Below are 13,658 nucleotides of genomic sequence, written 5' to 3'. Positions count from 1 at the left end.
GTGTGTTTGTGTTGTCAGAGTGAGAAGATTCTGACAGAGTATCTTGAGGAAAAGAACGCAGTTGGGAGGACCATCCTGGATGCTGACTGCTCTCTAACTGTTGCCCAAAAGCAGATTGAAGGTGAGGGGAATGTTTTAAACACACAGGATTTCAAAGATTTAGAAATGTTTTACTGTGAAAGATTTGTAGATTTGCTCCTAAATAGTGTCACCTGTCAATTTTGTCCGGTTCCGTATTCCTTTCTTTCTAAGAGCTATAATTGACAGCATCACAAACATGTTTTGTACTCAGCTGTACGTGTCCTCCCCCCTGGAGGTGCTCATTAGAGGAGCGCAGCATCCGGGAGGGTAACATTTGCCCTTACAAGAGCATTTAAGTAGGTGGGAGCAGAACCAGCAGTCACTCTGTAAGCAAGCATAAGTGACTTGAACTATATGCAAGCAGCTACAGGCAGCCAGGGGAGCTCTATAAGTAGCAGGGTGATGTGTGCCCTCTACGGTTGGTTGAACACCATACGCGCTGCTGCGTTCTGGACTATCTGTAGTGGTTTCACCACACATGCTGGCAGGCCTGTTAGAAGGGCGTTGCAGTAGTCAAGGTGAGAAATCACCAGGGTTTGTACCAGCAGCTGGGTGGCATACTGGGTTAGGTACGGCCTGTTTTGCGGATGATGAATAGTGCAAAGCGGCATGACCGGGAATCCGAGGCAATGTGGTCTGTGAATGTTAGTTGGTCATCGATAATGACACCTAGATTTCTCCTAGACACCTAGACAGTGGTGTCGTCAGGGGGAAAAGGCAGATACAGTTGGGTATCATCTGCACAGCAGTGATATGATGGGGCGAAACAAGGTGGTTTACACAGCAAAGGGAAGTGGTCCCAACACCGAGCCTTGGGGCACCCCTGTGGTGTGGTGGTGATGTGGTGAGGTAAAGCCTGCTGACCATGCCATGCCAGGAAAATCAAAGCAAACTACAGATGGGGTAAAGACAGCTCTGTAAATGATCAAAGCTCAGTTCCACACTTGAAAACCCAATTATTCCTGAACTCATTTCTATCCACAAATTCGCAGAGTGGCTGGCGTCGAGCAGAACGGCCGGGCTATCACAGAGGCTCTGTTGTGTCAGATTTATAGGTTTGAGATAAGGAAAAAACTCTATTTTCTTATCCAAATTAAACACTTCGTTCTTGTTGATTCCTGAAGAATATCTCCAAAACCTTCAGCAAACCAGCAGATTGTGAAGCAATAAGGTTTATTTAGTCCGTGCAATACCAACAGCGTAAACCTGAGCTTGCCTCGAGACAACACTGATATTACAATGGTACAATGGCGCTCTGTTTGCCTTGGCGCTTCTCTTGTAGCCATATATCAGTTATCGGCCCCCAATTGGGCATATATGGTCTTTTAGTTGGGATATTGCAACCTCAGGCCTATGTGGAGTCTCCTAGCATGTGTTTCATCTAGCATCCTCTTTCCGGTTAGCAACCATTGCTTCCCCTCCCCTCATTGGCCTGCTGCATAAGATGTGCTCCAAGTAACCTCTAGGATGGAATCATGCCTTGCACTTTAGATGAACTCTGGGTTGAATCTACGCCAAGTTTATAACTTTAGCCCAGTAACAGAGATGGGTTATCTGGTTTTCAGACCTTCCGGCCTGTATGTAGCGGCTCCCTATGGCCCTTGATGTATTGATACCTTACTCGCACTGTGCCCAGCCCTATATTTGAGCACAGATTGGGCATTCTAGCTTATTTTATAATAGCACAGTATTTTTTGGTAGTGTGTTATTATGAATATCCCAGTGAATATGCTGATTTGCTAGTGTTCCATTGATAATGTTTTTTTTTATTATTATTATGACTGTTAATAGTTGACACATTGGTTAACATACATGGGTTAATGAACTGTTCTAGTCATACTGGTTTTTACATGAGTAAGTAATCTACATACAGGTAATTATACATTGATTAATCAGTTGTACATTTTCCACCACAGCTCTGGAGCGCTATCGGGAAGAGATGGAGCTGAAAGTGAAGTTCCCCACAGAGACTGAGGAGGCGCTGTCGATGATTCACACTGCTGCAAAGGAACTGGCCATCAGCTTTTTCATCGAGGAAACTTTCAATGGCAGGGACCCCAAACACCAGCAGCAGCTTGAGGTACCATCAGTTTCAGACATACACACACACACACTCTCACACACACACACGCTGTCACAAACATACACACACACACACACACACACTCTCACACATACACACACACACATCTCACTCAACAAACTCAGTCAGAGCATATTACAGCAGTTGTAGGACCAACCTCTGGGAACGTTTTGTCAAAAGTTACAAGTTTTTTATTCTGACCTGAAAGAGTAGATAAAAAGAGTTTTGCCATGCATCTTGTTTTGTTCTTTTTTGCAAATGTGTCCCCGTTTTGGGATGAGTATTTACGAAGGTCAAATAAAACCAAAACTAAATAACAGCGTATGCTGTTTGGATCTGAAAAATATCTGACTTAGGAATTGTATTAATGACTTTAATGCCCTGAATCATTCTTGTCTCTCTTTCCACAGGCAGACATGGAGAAAGAGTATCAGGAGTTGTGTAATAAGAATGTCAAAATGTCTCGTGAGAAGTGCCAGTCAGTCATCTCTCAGGTGTTTGCCTCTCTGAAGGAAGAGCTGACCAACAGCTCCTACAATAGGCCTGGGGGCCATGAAGACTTTCAATGTGCACTCAACAAAGGAGCTCAACTCTACAGATCAGAAGAAGGCAAGGGAGTCATGGTGAGTTCCACTGAGTGTGTTTGTGCGTGTGGTAAGCAGTGGCGTAACGTAGTGATGACGGGCCCAGGTGCAAAATATTATGACGGGCCCCCCTACTAAATGCAAAAAAAAAATGCAAAAAAATGTAGCTTTCCCTACTTCCGCAACCACGTCTTAAAAAAACGCTAATCAAGGAGATTGTTATCGATATAAAAAGTGTTTAATTAATCAACCTTACATATTTCAGAAGCGATGGCCATGTACACTATAAACTACATTCAGTCTTGTTTGACTCTCAGCAGGAACATTTCTTACCGTAAAAATAGTTTGAAAGTAATAATAATAGCGACCACTATTTACCCAATTTGTAGCCTAGTAATCCTGCCCTACCATAGGCAAGGCACGGCACCCTAGCTACAATCAAATCCATTCCCAATTTTACACCGCTGCATCTAGATGCTGGCTTTAGAAACTGGGCTGGATATGGTCTTATTTATACTCACCAGCTAGTCCAATCAAATAACATTAAGTCATTCACCCAGATTGAAGAAGAATTTGGACGTCCAAATACTGATTTTTTTCAGGTTTCTCCAAATTAGGCATTTCTTTGTTCAGCATGGGGAAATTAATAGAATTAGATCACCATCTGCAATAGAACAGTATTTTATTAGAGTACAACGCGGTATTTTGTGTGAAAAAACTATTTCTTGTCAATACAATAAACTGATTACTATGGACGCTAGGGATGGGAAGATTCACAGGTTCGCATCGATGCACCGGCATGAAAGCTCACGATGCGATGGCCCGGATCAAAAAAGTGTGCACCGGATACAATGTGGAATGAATCGCGATGCATCGTTTCTAACATTTTTGCATCGGTATAATCCGAATATAAGACCAATAATTTTATATTTAGATAGATTCTTCCTCTCTAACTGTTTCTTAAGCGCGCTCTCACCTCCACTGCTGTCAATGGCCTATTCTCGTGAAGTCTATAATTTTCTAAAATCTCTCTCTGCCTGCAATACCGCTCTCTGCCTCTACGCAACTTAATTAAGTGCAACTTCGGCGCTCTCACAGGCAAAGACAGTGGGATAAATTACTGTTATCGGTGTTTTTTGACTGGAAGTCTCCAGAAATCTGTTACCTTATTGAACGAAATTAAAAAGAGTGAACGTGCCGTTCAGAGTCACCAGAATGAACACGTTCACAGTATCGTTCATCAGGCAGTAATACAGTAGCCTACGTTCAGTTCACGTTCACCAACATTATGAACGAGTTCAGACACAACTCTGGCGATTGATCCACGTTTCAAAAAACCTGACCTTCTTGGAAGACCACGGCACCAAGACAAGATATTCATTAAGATAATAGCAGAGGCGGTGATGATAGAGGAAGAGGTAGGATTATACTCCATATACCGTAGCTAAACTCTCTATTTGTTACTTGAATTTACCTGTATCTTCCTTAAATTGGAAAAGGAAATCTAGCAGCTAGTCTCCATTATACTGATTTTTGTCAGGGCCAGGCAGATGAAACAGAATTTGACAGGAGCCCACACAAAAAGGAAGAGAGAGGTTTGTTCTGATAGGAACTGTGCCAAAAGTTATAAAACAATGCTTTCAGCCTTGGCAAAGAGCAACCTGTCCATCCCAGCAACAAGTGTTCCCTCTGAAAGAGTGTTCAGCACAACTGGTGACATAGTTACAGCACAGCACAGTTTGCTTTGTTTCATCCTGATCATGTGGATCAACTCATATTCCTAAAGAAAAACCTTAAAATAGGACAAATTAATTGAATTTAGTGTGTGAGGCGTTGATCCACTGGTTTAGGATGGAGAAAACTGCGTTGTGACTGGCAGGTATAGTTAAAAAAAAATTACATTCAGAGACCACTAACACACACACATACACACATAGGTACATGTTATACTTTGTCAGAGACCTTGTTAATGATTTGTTGTATGACAAATAAATGAATCATTATGTACCATATTAAATTGCATAGAATTATATTATTTTGCATCGCATCTCGTTGAATCGCACCGTGTCGAATCGCACTGCATCGCAATAGGGGTGAATCGTATCGTATCGCATTAGTAGCTGCTTTTATGTATCTTGAATGTATCGGATCGTTGGCAGTGCATCGAGATGTGTATCGCATCGTCCTCAGTGATGAGATGCACATCCCTAATGGACGCACATAACACACTATATATCAAAACGAAATGGGAAACTGAGCTTCAACAGGATATAAACATGGGAGGAATTTTTTTCTGAGGCGCATAGGGTTAACTGCTCCAACAGTTGGAGAGAATTTAAATGGAAAATGGTAGTTAGATTCTTTAGGACACCACACATAACAGGGAGAAGTGGAACACCAGCCACCAGTGGCTGTTGGAGGAATTGTGGGGAAACAGACTCAAATTTCATACACACCTTCTGGTCCTGTAAGAAACTGAAGAAATATTGGCATGATATCTACTTAGCTCTGTATGATATTTTTAAAGTACGTATACCACAGGATCCATTAACTGCTTTACTGGGAGTTATCCCTGAGGGTTTTGAACGCAGAGGCATTATCTACCTTTTGCAAATCCTCCTGGCAGCAGCAACTAAAGAAATCACTGTCAATTGGCTGAAGCCTACCGTCCCAACATGTCAGTCGTGGATAAAACGTGTATGGCAACTCTATAGAATGGAGGAAATAACATTTAACTTGAGGCTCCAGAGAGATACATTTTTGAAGAGATGGAGCCCTGCCATGTTCATAATGTTTTGAGAGAGAGCAAGTCCCCCCCCCCCCCCCCCTCTCGTTTTCCCACTGAATTTTTATTTATTTTAAAGAACCAAATGTTTTGTCTTTGTTTTTCTTTTGTGTCATATGTGTTTTTCTTTTGTGTTATAAGTAAGGATATGTTTTCTGAGGAGTTTTCCATTTACTGTGTATGAAATGGATGTTAATGTAACAGTAACTCTACTCTTTTGATTTTCTTGTGATGACTGTCTTGGATCAATAAACAATAAGTTAAAAAACATTGAACAACAACATACAGTGGGGACAATAAGTATTTGAACCCCTGGCGATTTCAAAAGTTTGTCCACCTGTAAAAGAAATGTGTGATCTATAATTGTAATGGTAGGTGTATATTAACAGTGAGAAACAGAATATCAACAAAAAAATCCAGAAGAATGCATTTTATAACATTTATGACTTAATTTGCATTTGATGCAAAAAATAAGTATTTGAACCCCTAGCAAAACTGACTGACAAAAATGAATTAGTACTTGGTGGAATAACCCTTGTTGGCAAGCACAGACGTCAGACGTTTCTTGTAGTTGGTCACTAGGTTTACACACATCTCAGGAGGGATTTTGGTCCACTCCTCTGCAGATCCTCTCCAAATCTTTAAGGTTACGTTTTCAATGGGAGGGAATGAGGGAATGAGGTTCAAGCCCAATATTCCACGTTACATGGCCCAATCCATAGTCCCCTTGATGCGGTGGAGTCGTCCTGTACCCTTGGCAGAGAAACAGCCCAAAAGCATAATGTTTCCACCGCCATGCTTGATAGTGGGTATGATGTACTCTTGGGGTCATATTCAGCATTCCCCCCCCCTGTCAAACACGGCAAGTCGAGTTGATGCCAAAGAGCTTGATTTTGGTATCATCTGACCACATTCTGTCTCCCAATCCTCCTTAGAATCATTCAAGTGTGCAATGGCAAACTTCAGATACATGAATTTGCGAGTGCTGCAGTACTTCAAAAAATGACTGCGTGGTGTGTTACCAATGGTTTTCTTGGTGACTGTGGTCCCAGCTGCCTTGAGATCATTCACAGGCTCCCCCTGTGTAGTTTTGGGGTTATTCTGCACCTTTCGAATGATCACTGATATCGCACGAGGGGATATCTTGCATGGAGCCCCAGACCTAGAGCGATTAACATTTGTGTGGTGTTGCTTCCATTTACGAATAATCGCACCAATAGTTGCCTGCTTCTCACCAAGCTGCTTGCCAATGGTTTTGTAGCCCATTCCAGCCTTGTGCAGGTCTACAATCTTATCTCTGACGTCCTTGGACAACTCTTTGGTCTTGCCCATGGTGGTGAGGTTGAAGGTGTGAAGTATGATTCTTTTGGACAGGTTTCTTTTATAAACGTCACCAGTTGAGATCAGGTGTACCTTGTTAGACCTAATGAGGACTAATCTGTGTGCTTCTTGGGCACATAACTGGTCATTGTGAGCCAGAATTCTTGCTGTTTGCTTGGGGGTTCAAATACTTATTTTTTGCATCAAATGGATTCATGGTTATTACAAGTTTTGTTATGTATCTCTGTGTGTGTGTATGTATTTGTGTCTGTGTCTGTAACTCATTTCACGGAATATTTATCTTTATTTTGCAATCTGTTTGTGTGTGTGTGTGTGTGTGTGTGTGTGTGTGTATGTGTGTGTCAGAGTGAGGAGGTTCTGACAAAGTATCTGGAGGAGAAGAACGTAGTTGGAAATACCATACGTGATGCTGACCGCTCTCTAACTGAAGCCCAAAAGAAGATGGAAGGTGAGGGGAACGTTTTAATCAGACAGGATGTCAAACTTTTAGAAATGTTGAAAGTGAAGATGTGTAGATTTGATCCTAAATAGTCTGACCTGCCAATTTTTCCGGTTCTGATTCCGTCTTTCTAAGAGCTATAATTGTCCGGTTCTTATTCCTTTTTTTCTAAGAGCTATAATTTACAGCATACACAAACATGTTTTGTACTCAGCTGTACGTGTCCTCCCCCCTGGAGGTCCTCATTAGAAGAACGCAGCAATCGAGGGGGTAACATTTGCCCTTACAAGAGCATTTAGGTAGGTGGGAGCAGAACCAGCAGTCACTCTGTAAGCAAGCATAAGTGACTTTAACTTAGACCCCGTTTACACGTTGGGAAAACGCAGATATTTTCATGCGGTTTGGCTTTTCATTTACACAAAAACGGAGGTTTTATCACGGAAAACGATGATTTCTAAAAACTCCGGCCAAAGTGGAGATTTCTGAAAACTCCGTTTTTGTGTTTGCGTGTGTACTGGGTCAAACGGAGTTTTAGTTTCTGAAACGTCACAGTATGCGACTAAAAATGCATCACGTCATGTGATGGTCCTATGTCTACAGTTAGTTTGCTTACTGATCATGGATGCTGTTAAGGTAGTGCTCATTTACGTTAAGGCAAACGCAGGATTGCATTCTTTCAACCCTATAGCCTAACGGAATCTCAACCGTTTCCCAGTTTGTGACTATTGGCTTTAACAATGGTATCCCCCGTACTTCCACCAGTGGACAACGAGTTTTCCATTCCATTTTGTCTACCTATTGTAGTAGCCCAGATTAAATACACTTAAATATCTAGGACTCATAGCCAATGTAATGGATTAGCCTACTTATGCAAACCTACAGGTTTGGCATAGTTATGAAGGCGCTTGGGGGCGTATTTGCGGGTTCATGTAAACAGAAACTTTTTTGAAAACGACCTTGTGTGTACGACGTTATTGTTGAAAACGGAGAGGCAGAAATATTCGTTTCTGAAAATACCCGGCTATGATTAAATGTGGTCTTAATGGGAGCAGCTACAGGCAGCCAGTGTAGCTCTATAAGTAGCAGGGTGATGTGTGCCCTGTTCCGTTGGTTGAACATCAGATGCGGCGCCGCTGTCTGGACCAGCAGCTGGGTGGCATACTGGGTAAGGTATGCCCTGATGTTGAATAGCGTGAAGCGGCATGAACTGAAAACTGAGGCAATGTGGTCTGTGAATTTTAGTTGGTCATCCATAATGACACCTACACTTCTTGCTGCTTTGGAAGGAGCAAGAGATAAGGAGTCAATTTTGATATCGATGTTGCGTTCGATATTGATGTTGCGGTGTATGGCCTGTTTGGCTGGGAAGACCAACAGTTCCGTTTAAGCCAAATTAAGTTGAAGATGGTGATTCTTCATCCATGTGGATATTTCAGAGAGACAATTCAAGATCCGTGCTGAGACAGTGGTCCCGTCAGACGGGAAAGGCAGATACAGTTGGGTATCATCTGCATAGCAGGGATATGATAGAGCCCAACGAGGTGATGAGGTATCACCTGGTGAGTACATGGCAAAGAGAAGTGGTCCCAACACAGAGCCTTGGGGCACCTCGGTGGTGAGGTAAAGACAGCTGACCATGCCATGACATGTTGAACGGGCGCCCAGTGAGGTAAGATTCAAACCAGAAGTGTGCCCTGCCAGAAATATCCATATACTTGACAGAAGGATGCGGTAGTTGACTGTCAAAAGCAGCTGATAAATCTCATAGCCTTAATGAGAATTGGATACACAGGGAGTCTCTTGCCTCTGTAATCATCACTTCACAGGTGTTACCCCGCAAACAGGGAACGTCCCCAGGACGTTAACAGGACATTCGCAAGGTCCCCAATCGTCCCCAATTGGTCCCCGCCACAACGTTCGCTAGAGGACGTTACCAGAACGTTTTTGACGTTCGTAGCAAGTCTACGTTTGGTCCTTCTGTGACGTTCGCATGAGTCTTAAATCGGACTTTTAGGGAACCTTATAAATTGGTCTGTCAGCACACCTCCCCAGGACGTCATTTAAAAACGTCCCCATAACCTTTACCTGCAGGTCCTCTGCGTAACGTTCGCATGAGCCTTAAAACGGACTATTAAGGAACGTTATAATTTGGTCACTTAGCACACGTCCCCAGGACGTCATTTAAAAACGTCCCGTAACCTTTACCTGCAGGTCCTCTGCGTGACGTTCGCATGAGCCTTAAAACGGACTATTAAGGAACGTTATAATTTGGTCACTCAGCACACGTCCCCAGGACGTCATTTAAAAACGTCCCGTAACCTTTACCTGCAGGTCCTCTGCGTGACGTTCGCATGAGCCTTAAAACGGACTATTAAGGAACGTTATAATTTGGTCACTCAGCACACGTCCCCAGGACGTCATTTAATGACGTCCCGTAACCTTTACCTGCAGGTCCTCTGCGTGACGTTCGCATGAGCCTTAAAATGGACTATTAAGGAACGTTATAATTTGGTAACTCAGCACACATCCCCAGGACGTCATTTAAAAACGTCACGTAACCTTTACCTGCAGGTCCTCTGCGTGACGTTCGCATGAGCCTTAAAACGGACTATTAAGGAACGTTATAATTTGGTAACTCAGCACACATCCCCAGGACGTCATTTAAAAACGTCCCGTAACCTTTACCTGCAGGTCCTCTGCGTGACGTTCGCATGAGCCTTAAAACGGACTATTAAGGAACGTTATAATTTGGTAACTCAGCACACATCCCCAGGACGTCATTTAAAAACGTCCCGTAACCTTTACCTGCAGGTCCTCTGCGTGACGTTCGCATGAGCCTTAAAACGGACTTTTAGGGACCGTTCTTATTTGGTCCTCTGATGGTCCTCTCTGAACCAGAAGTTCCGCTAGAGAAAAATGATTTTCATTTGCCCGACATTTTAATGATAAGCCGGCCAAATATCTAGCCTATTTCTGCTTCTAAATTAGCCCATTGAAGAAAACTGACGGCCTGCATAGCTTAAATAATAACATAATCAGGTAGTTTAGAATGCAACATGTTTATTTTCCTAAGTTTACAATGGGAAACAAAAACATTTATGTCTGATGCGCGTCAATAAGTGGCCTTTAAGCGCAACCTGCTGTGGCGTTAAAATGAGCGCCGCAACATGGTCATTGCTCTGTTCAATGAGAGCAGAGATTCTTAAATTATTCGACCCTCTTGTGAATCCTTTGCACATTTTACTGTGACTATCAATTACCTCGCACCTGAGCCAAGCGAACTTGTCACTCCATAACGACATAAACGCCCGACATTTCAGCTTTTTCTTTGGTGATGCTGTTCGAACATCTAGGGCTTCAGGTATTCAGTGTTTGGAAAGTTCACTTTCTACATGAACTTGCTCAGTTCATTGTTGATAATTCATAATTTTGAACTACGTTCACAGCTCCAATTTTCATGAGGCGAGTGCTATAATTTTTCAAAATCTCTGTCTGCAATACCGCTCTCGGCTCTTCCGCGCGCTCACGCACGGTAATAAAAGGAAACGCGCAACACTGCAGGTATTACAGGTTCATCCTCGTCAGAAGGTTTACCCTCATCAGATGTTTTTGGCCTCTGAAAAAAGCTTTTAAGGCTAGTCTGCTTGGCCATGTTGGATCCTTCTCACTCAGTTCGCTCCTCGTTTGAAACCGAGGGTTTGCGCTTTAAAATGCAGCATATGCGTGTTGTTAAATAACTTTCTAACGGCAGATTAGCCTGTTCCTTTTAAACATAATAAGGCGGGCAGTGCACGTTTGCTTTATAGGCCTTACGTAATATTAGGATTGTTGTCAAAATTGTGTTTGCGAGACGGGATTTTTAAAGAAATTCCAATCAGACAATTTGACCAGTGAGCTCTTCGTTCTGTTGCACCATCTTTGAAGGCCTGTGGAAAGCTCAATATGTTAAAGCTAGACACTTGGTCACCTTCCTATGTATGCATTGTATTGGAGTCATGCAGACATTACATTTATAGCACAGATCAGTACAGAAGCATTCATATTTATTTTATTTCATCATTCTTAGTTTGGCTAGTTATTCTGCCTCCCTGCCCGCACGTCCGTGATGTGCCATGGATGTTAATTAAAAAAGGAATCATTACGGAAAACCCTCAATGCGTAGTGACTGAGATTGCTACAATATGCTTTCCCTCAAACCCTCGGAAAAAAAGACTAAGTTTGTTGGCTGTCTCACACTGTGATAAACCTGTTAAAGTGGCACTATAGTAATCAGACAGTGTTAGGACAGTAGGTAACGATCTCGTTTAGTAATAGGAAGGTTTACGGTTCAATTCCCATGCCCGCAATCAAGTTTGTAATCGTGTGTGTCTGTGTCTATGCATATCATATGAAATGTGTAATATAAATGAACTTGTGTGTGTGTGCGCACTGTAAGCAAAATGACTGCTCCGCGATCTATTATTATTTTATTTTCTTCATTTAGCTCAGCAAAAACGGTCGTGCCTGCTACGTCCGCGGTGCATCCTTGAATAACGTACCCAGGACGTCTAAAATAGGTTTTGTAGATGTCACCACAATGCCCTCAGGACGTTCTTGCAACTTCCTGCAGAACGTCCCCAGGACCTATAGAAACACGTTCCCCAGACGTAACCACAATGCCCTCGGGAGGTGCTTGCAACGTCCTGCATAACGTCCCCAGGACCTATAGAAAACGTTTCCCAGTTGTCACCGCAACGTCCTCGGGAGGGTCTTGGAACGTCGTGCAAAACGTCCTAAAGTTGTCACGGGAACCATACACATTTACGTTTTTAGAACGTTCAGAGAGACCATTACGGGACGTCTAGGGGACGTCATTTTGCTTACAGGGTAATGACTTGGTGGATAAAACCACTTTCAACTCTTACAAGTTATTCTGTAATTAGAACTGATTTCCGGAGCTCTTTCTCATCCGTATGATCATCTCGATCTCGGCCTTTGCCTTGCTTGACCCAATAATATAGAATATATGTAACCGTAACAGGTTGAAATGTTAGACCCTTGGGTACACAACAATACCAAAACGTAATGTGAAAGATTGGATTTTTATTAACAAAGTCTAAAACAGGAAACTGTCATCCTATAAAATAGTAGCAGAGAAAGAATACACACAAAACAATTAATCAATTCACAAATAAAACAAGGTGGCTAAACTAGGCGCCGACAGTGGCAATGACTTGTGTGCAAATCTGCAGAGAGGGCTAGAGTAAATCTAACCAACCATGTAATAATCTTATAGTGGTAAGAGTCAATAAGTGCAAAACCTTAAACAGTGATCAACACGGCAATCAGTTTGTGAAAAACACAAGCAATTCAACACTTCAATCATACGTGCAAAAAAAGCAAACGGCTAAGGACTAAATGAGTCAACAGATAAGAACCACCACATAATGTTACAACACTCTAGCTCTAGGCATAGGGATTATCAATGTAAAGATAACGACACTGCGGGCAGCCAGTTGAAAGTCTAGCCATAACTTGACTTAAACACCATTCACTACTCTAACGTAGGGACAGGCTCAAAGGCCATTCACAGTCCAGTATTACTCATGGCCCAACCCACGGCCTAGCCAACAGAAGTCCAGGAGGAGGTGTGCAGATGCAATCCTTTCGGCCACGCCTACGTGGCACTGATGTCGTTCTCCCGTGTACTAGCAGCTCCGCCCAGGCTGGGGAACAAGGCAGCAATGATCAGCACCAACAATAGTTCGGACCACAGTACAATCACTCAGCGATTACTTTTGGTTTGGTCACTTCCCTAAGGGCAAGGAGGTAGCGTGCGTTGATAAGCCTCGGGGTAGCCGTTGTCACTGCTGGCGATGTCTGCTTCTTCTGGAGCTTTATAGTGTGGAGTTGAGTGCGTTGGAACAAATCTCGTTGAGTCCCCGTGTTGGCCGATCGCTCAGTGTTCCGAGAAGAGAGTAGCTGGCTCCTGAGCTCGCCTCCGTGTGTGGAATTATCGGTTTGTTCCCAAACATATGTTCAATGTGATGATTTCCCAAGCGCCCTTGCAGCACTTTGACGATGGATTTACTTAGGAGGCTGCTCTCCCAACTCTTGCCACAATTCGGCTCGGAGGGCTTCCTTCATTTACTGCCAATCGGGGGTAACCGTTGACGGTCTCTTGGATGTTGTGGCAACGGTTGGGCATGCTTGGGCTTCTTCTGTGTGGCCTAGTTCACACTCCAATGCTTTTGCCTCTTCACAGGCCTGGGCAAACGAAAGCGTTGTGATCATTCTGAGCTGTCTTTGCAGTTCTTGGGTGGCCAATCCATGCCTCAGGCGCATGGCAAACTGGATGCGCAGCAG

The 13,658-nt window shown here is 43.1% G+C and overlaps 1 protein-coding gene across 1 annotated transcript in view; it reads left to right on the top strand.

Annotated features, from left to right (window-relative positions):
* LOC308374514 (guanylate-binding protein 1-like) overlaps positions 1–13,658 on the top strand; it is a gene marked incomplete at both ends in the record, with an annotated part of 59,411 nt that overhangs the window by 25,425 nt on the left and 20,328 nt on the right. The window contains one exon of the mRNA XM_080850295.1: positions 7,262–7,322. Within this exon, the coding sequence (XP_080706421.1) occupies positions 7,262–7,322 (61 nt within the window). The remainder of the gene's footprint in view (positions 1–7,261; positions 7,323–13,658) is intronic.

The sequence above is a fragment of the Sprattus sprattus genome, assembly GCF_963457725.1.
Source record: "Sprattus sprattus genome assembly, chromosome: 13".
Classification (NCBI taxonomy): Eukaryota; Metazoa; Chordata; class Actinopteri; order Clupeiformes; family Clupeidae; genus Sprattus; species Sprattus sprattus.
Note: the sequence above shows the minus strand (reverse complement) of the source record. Positions and strands in the feature narration are given on the sequence as shown.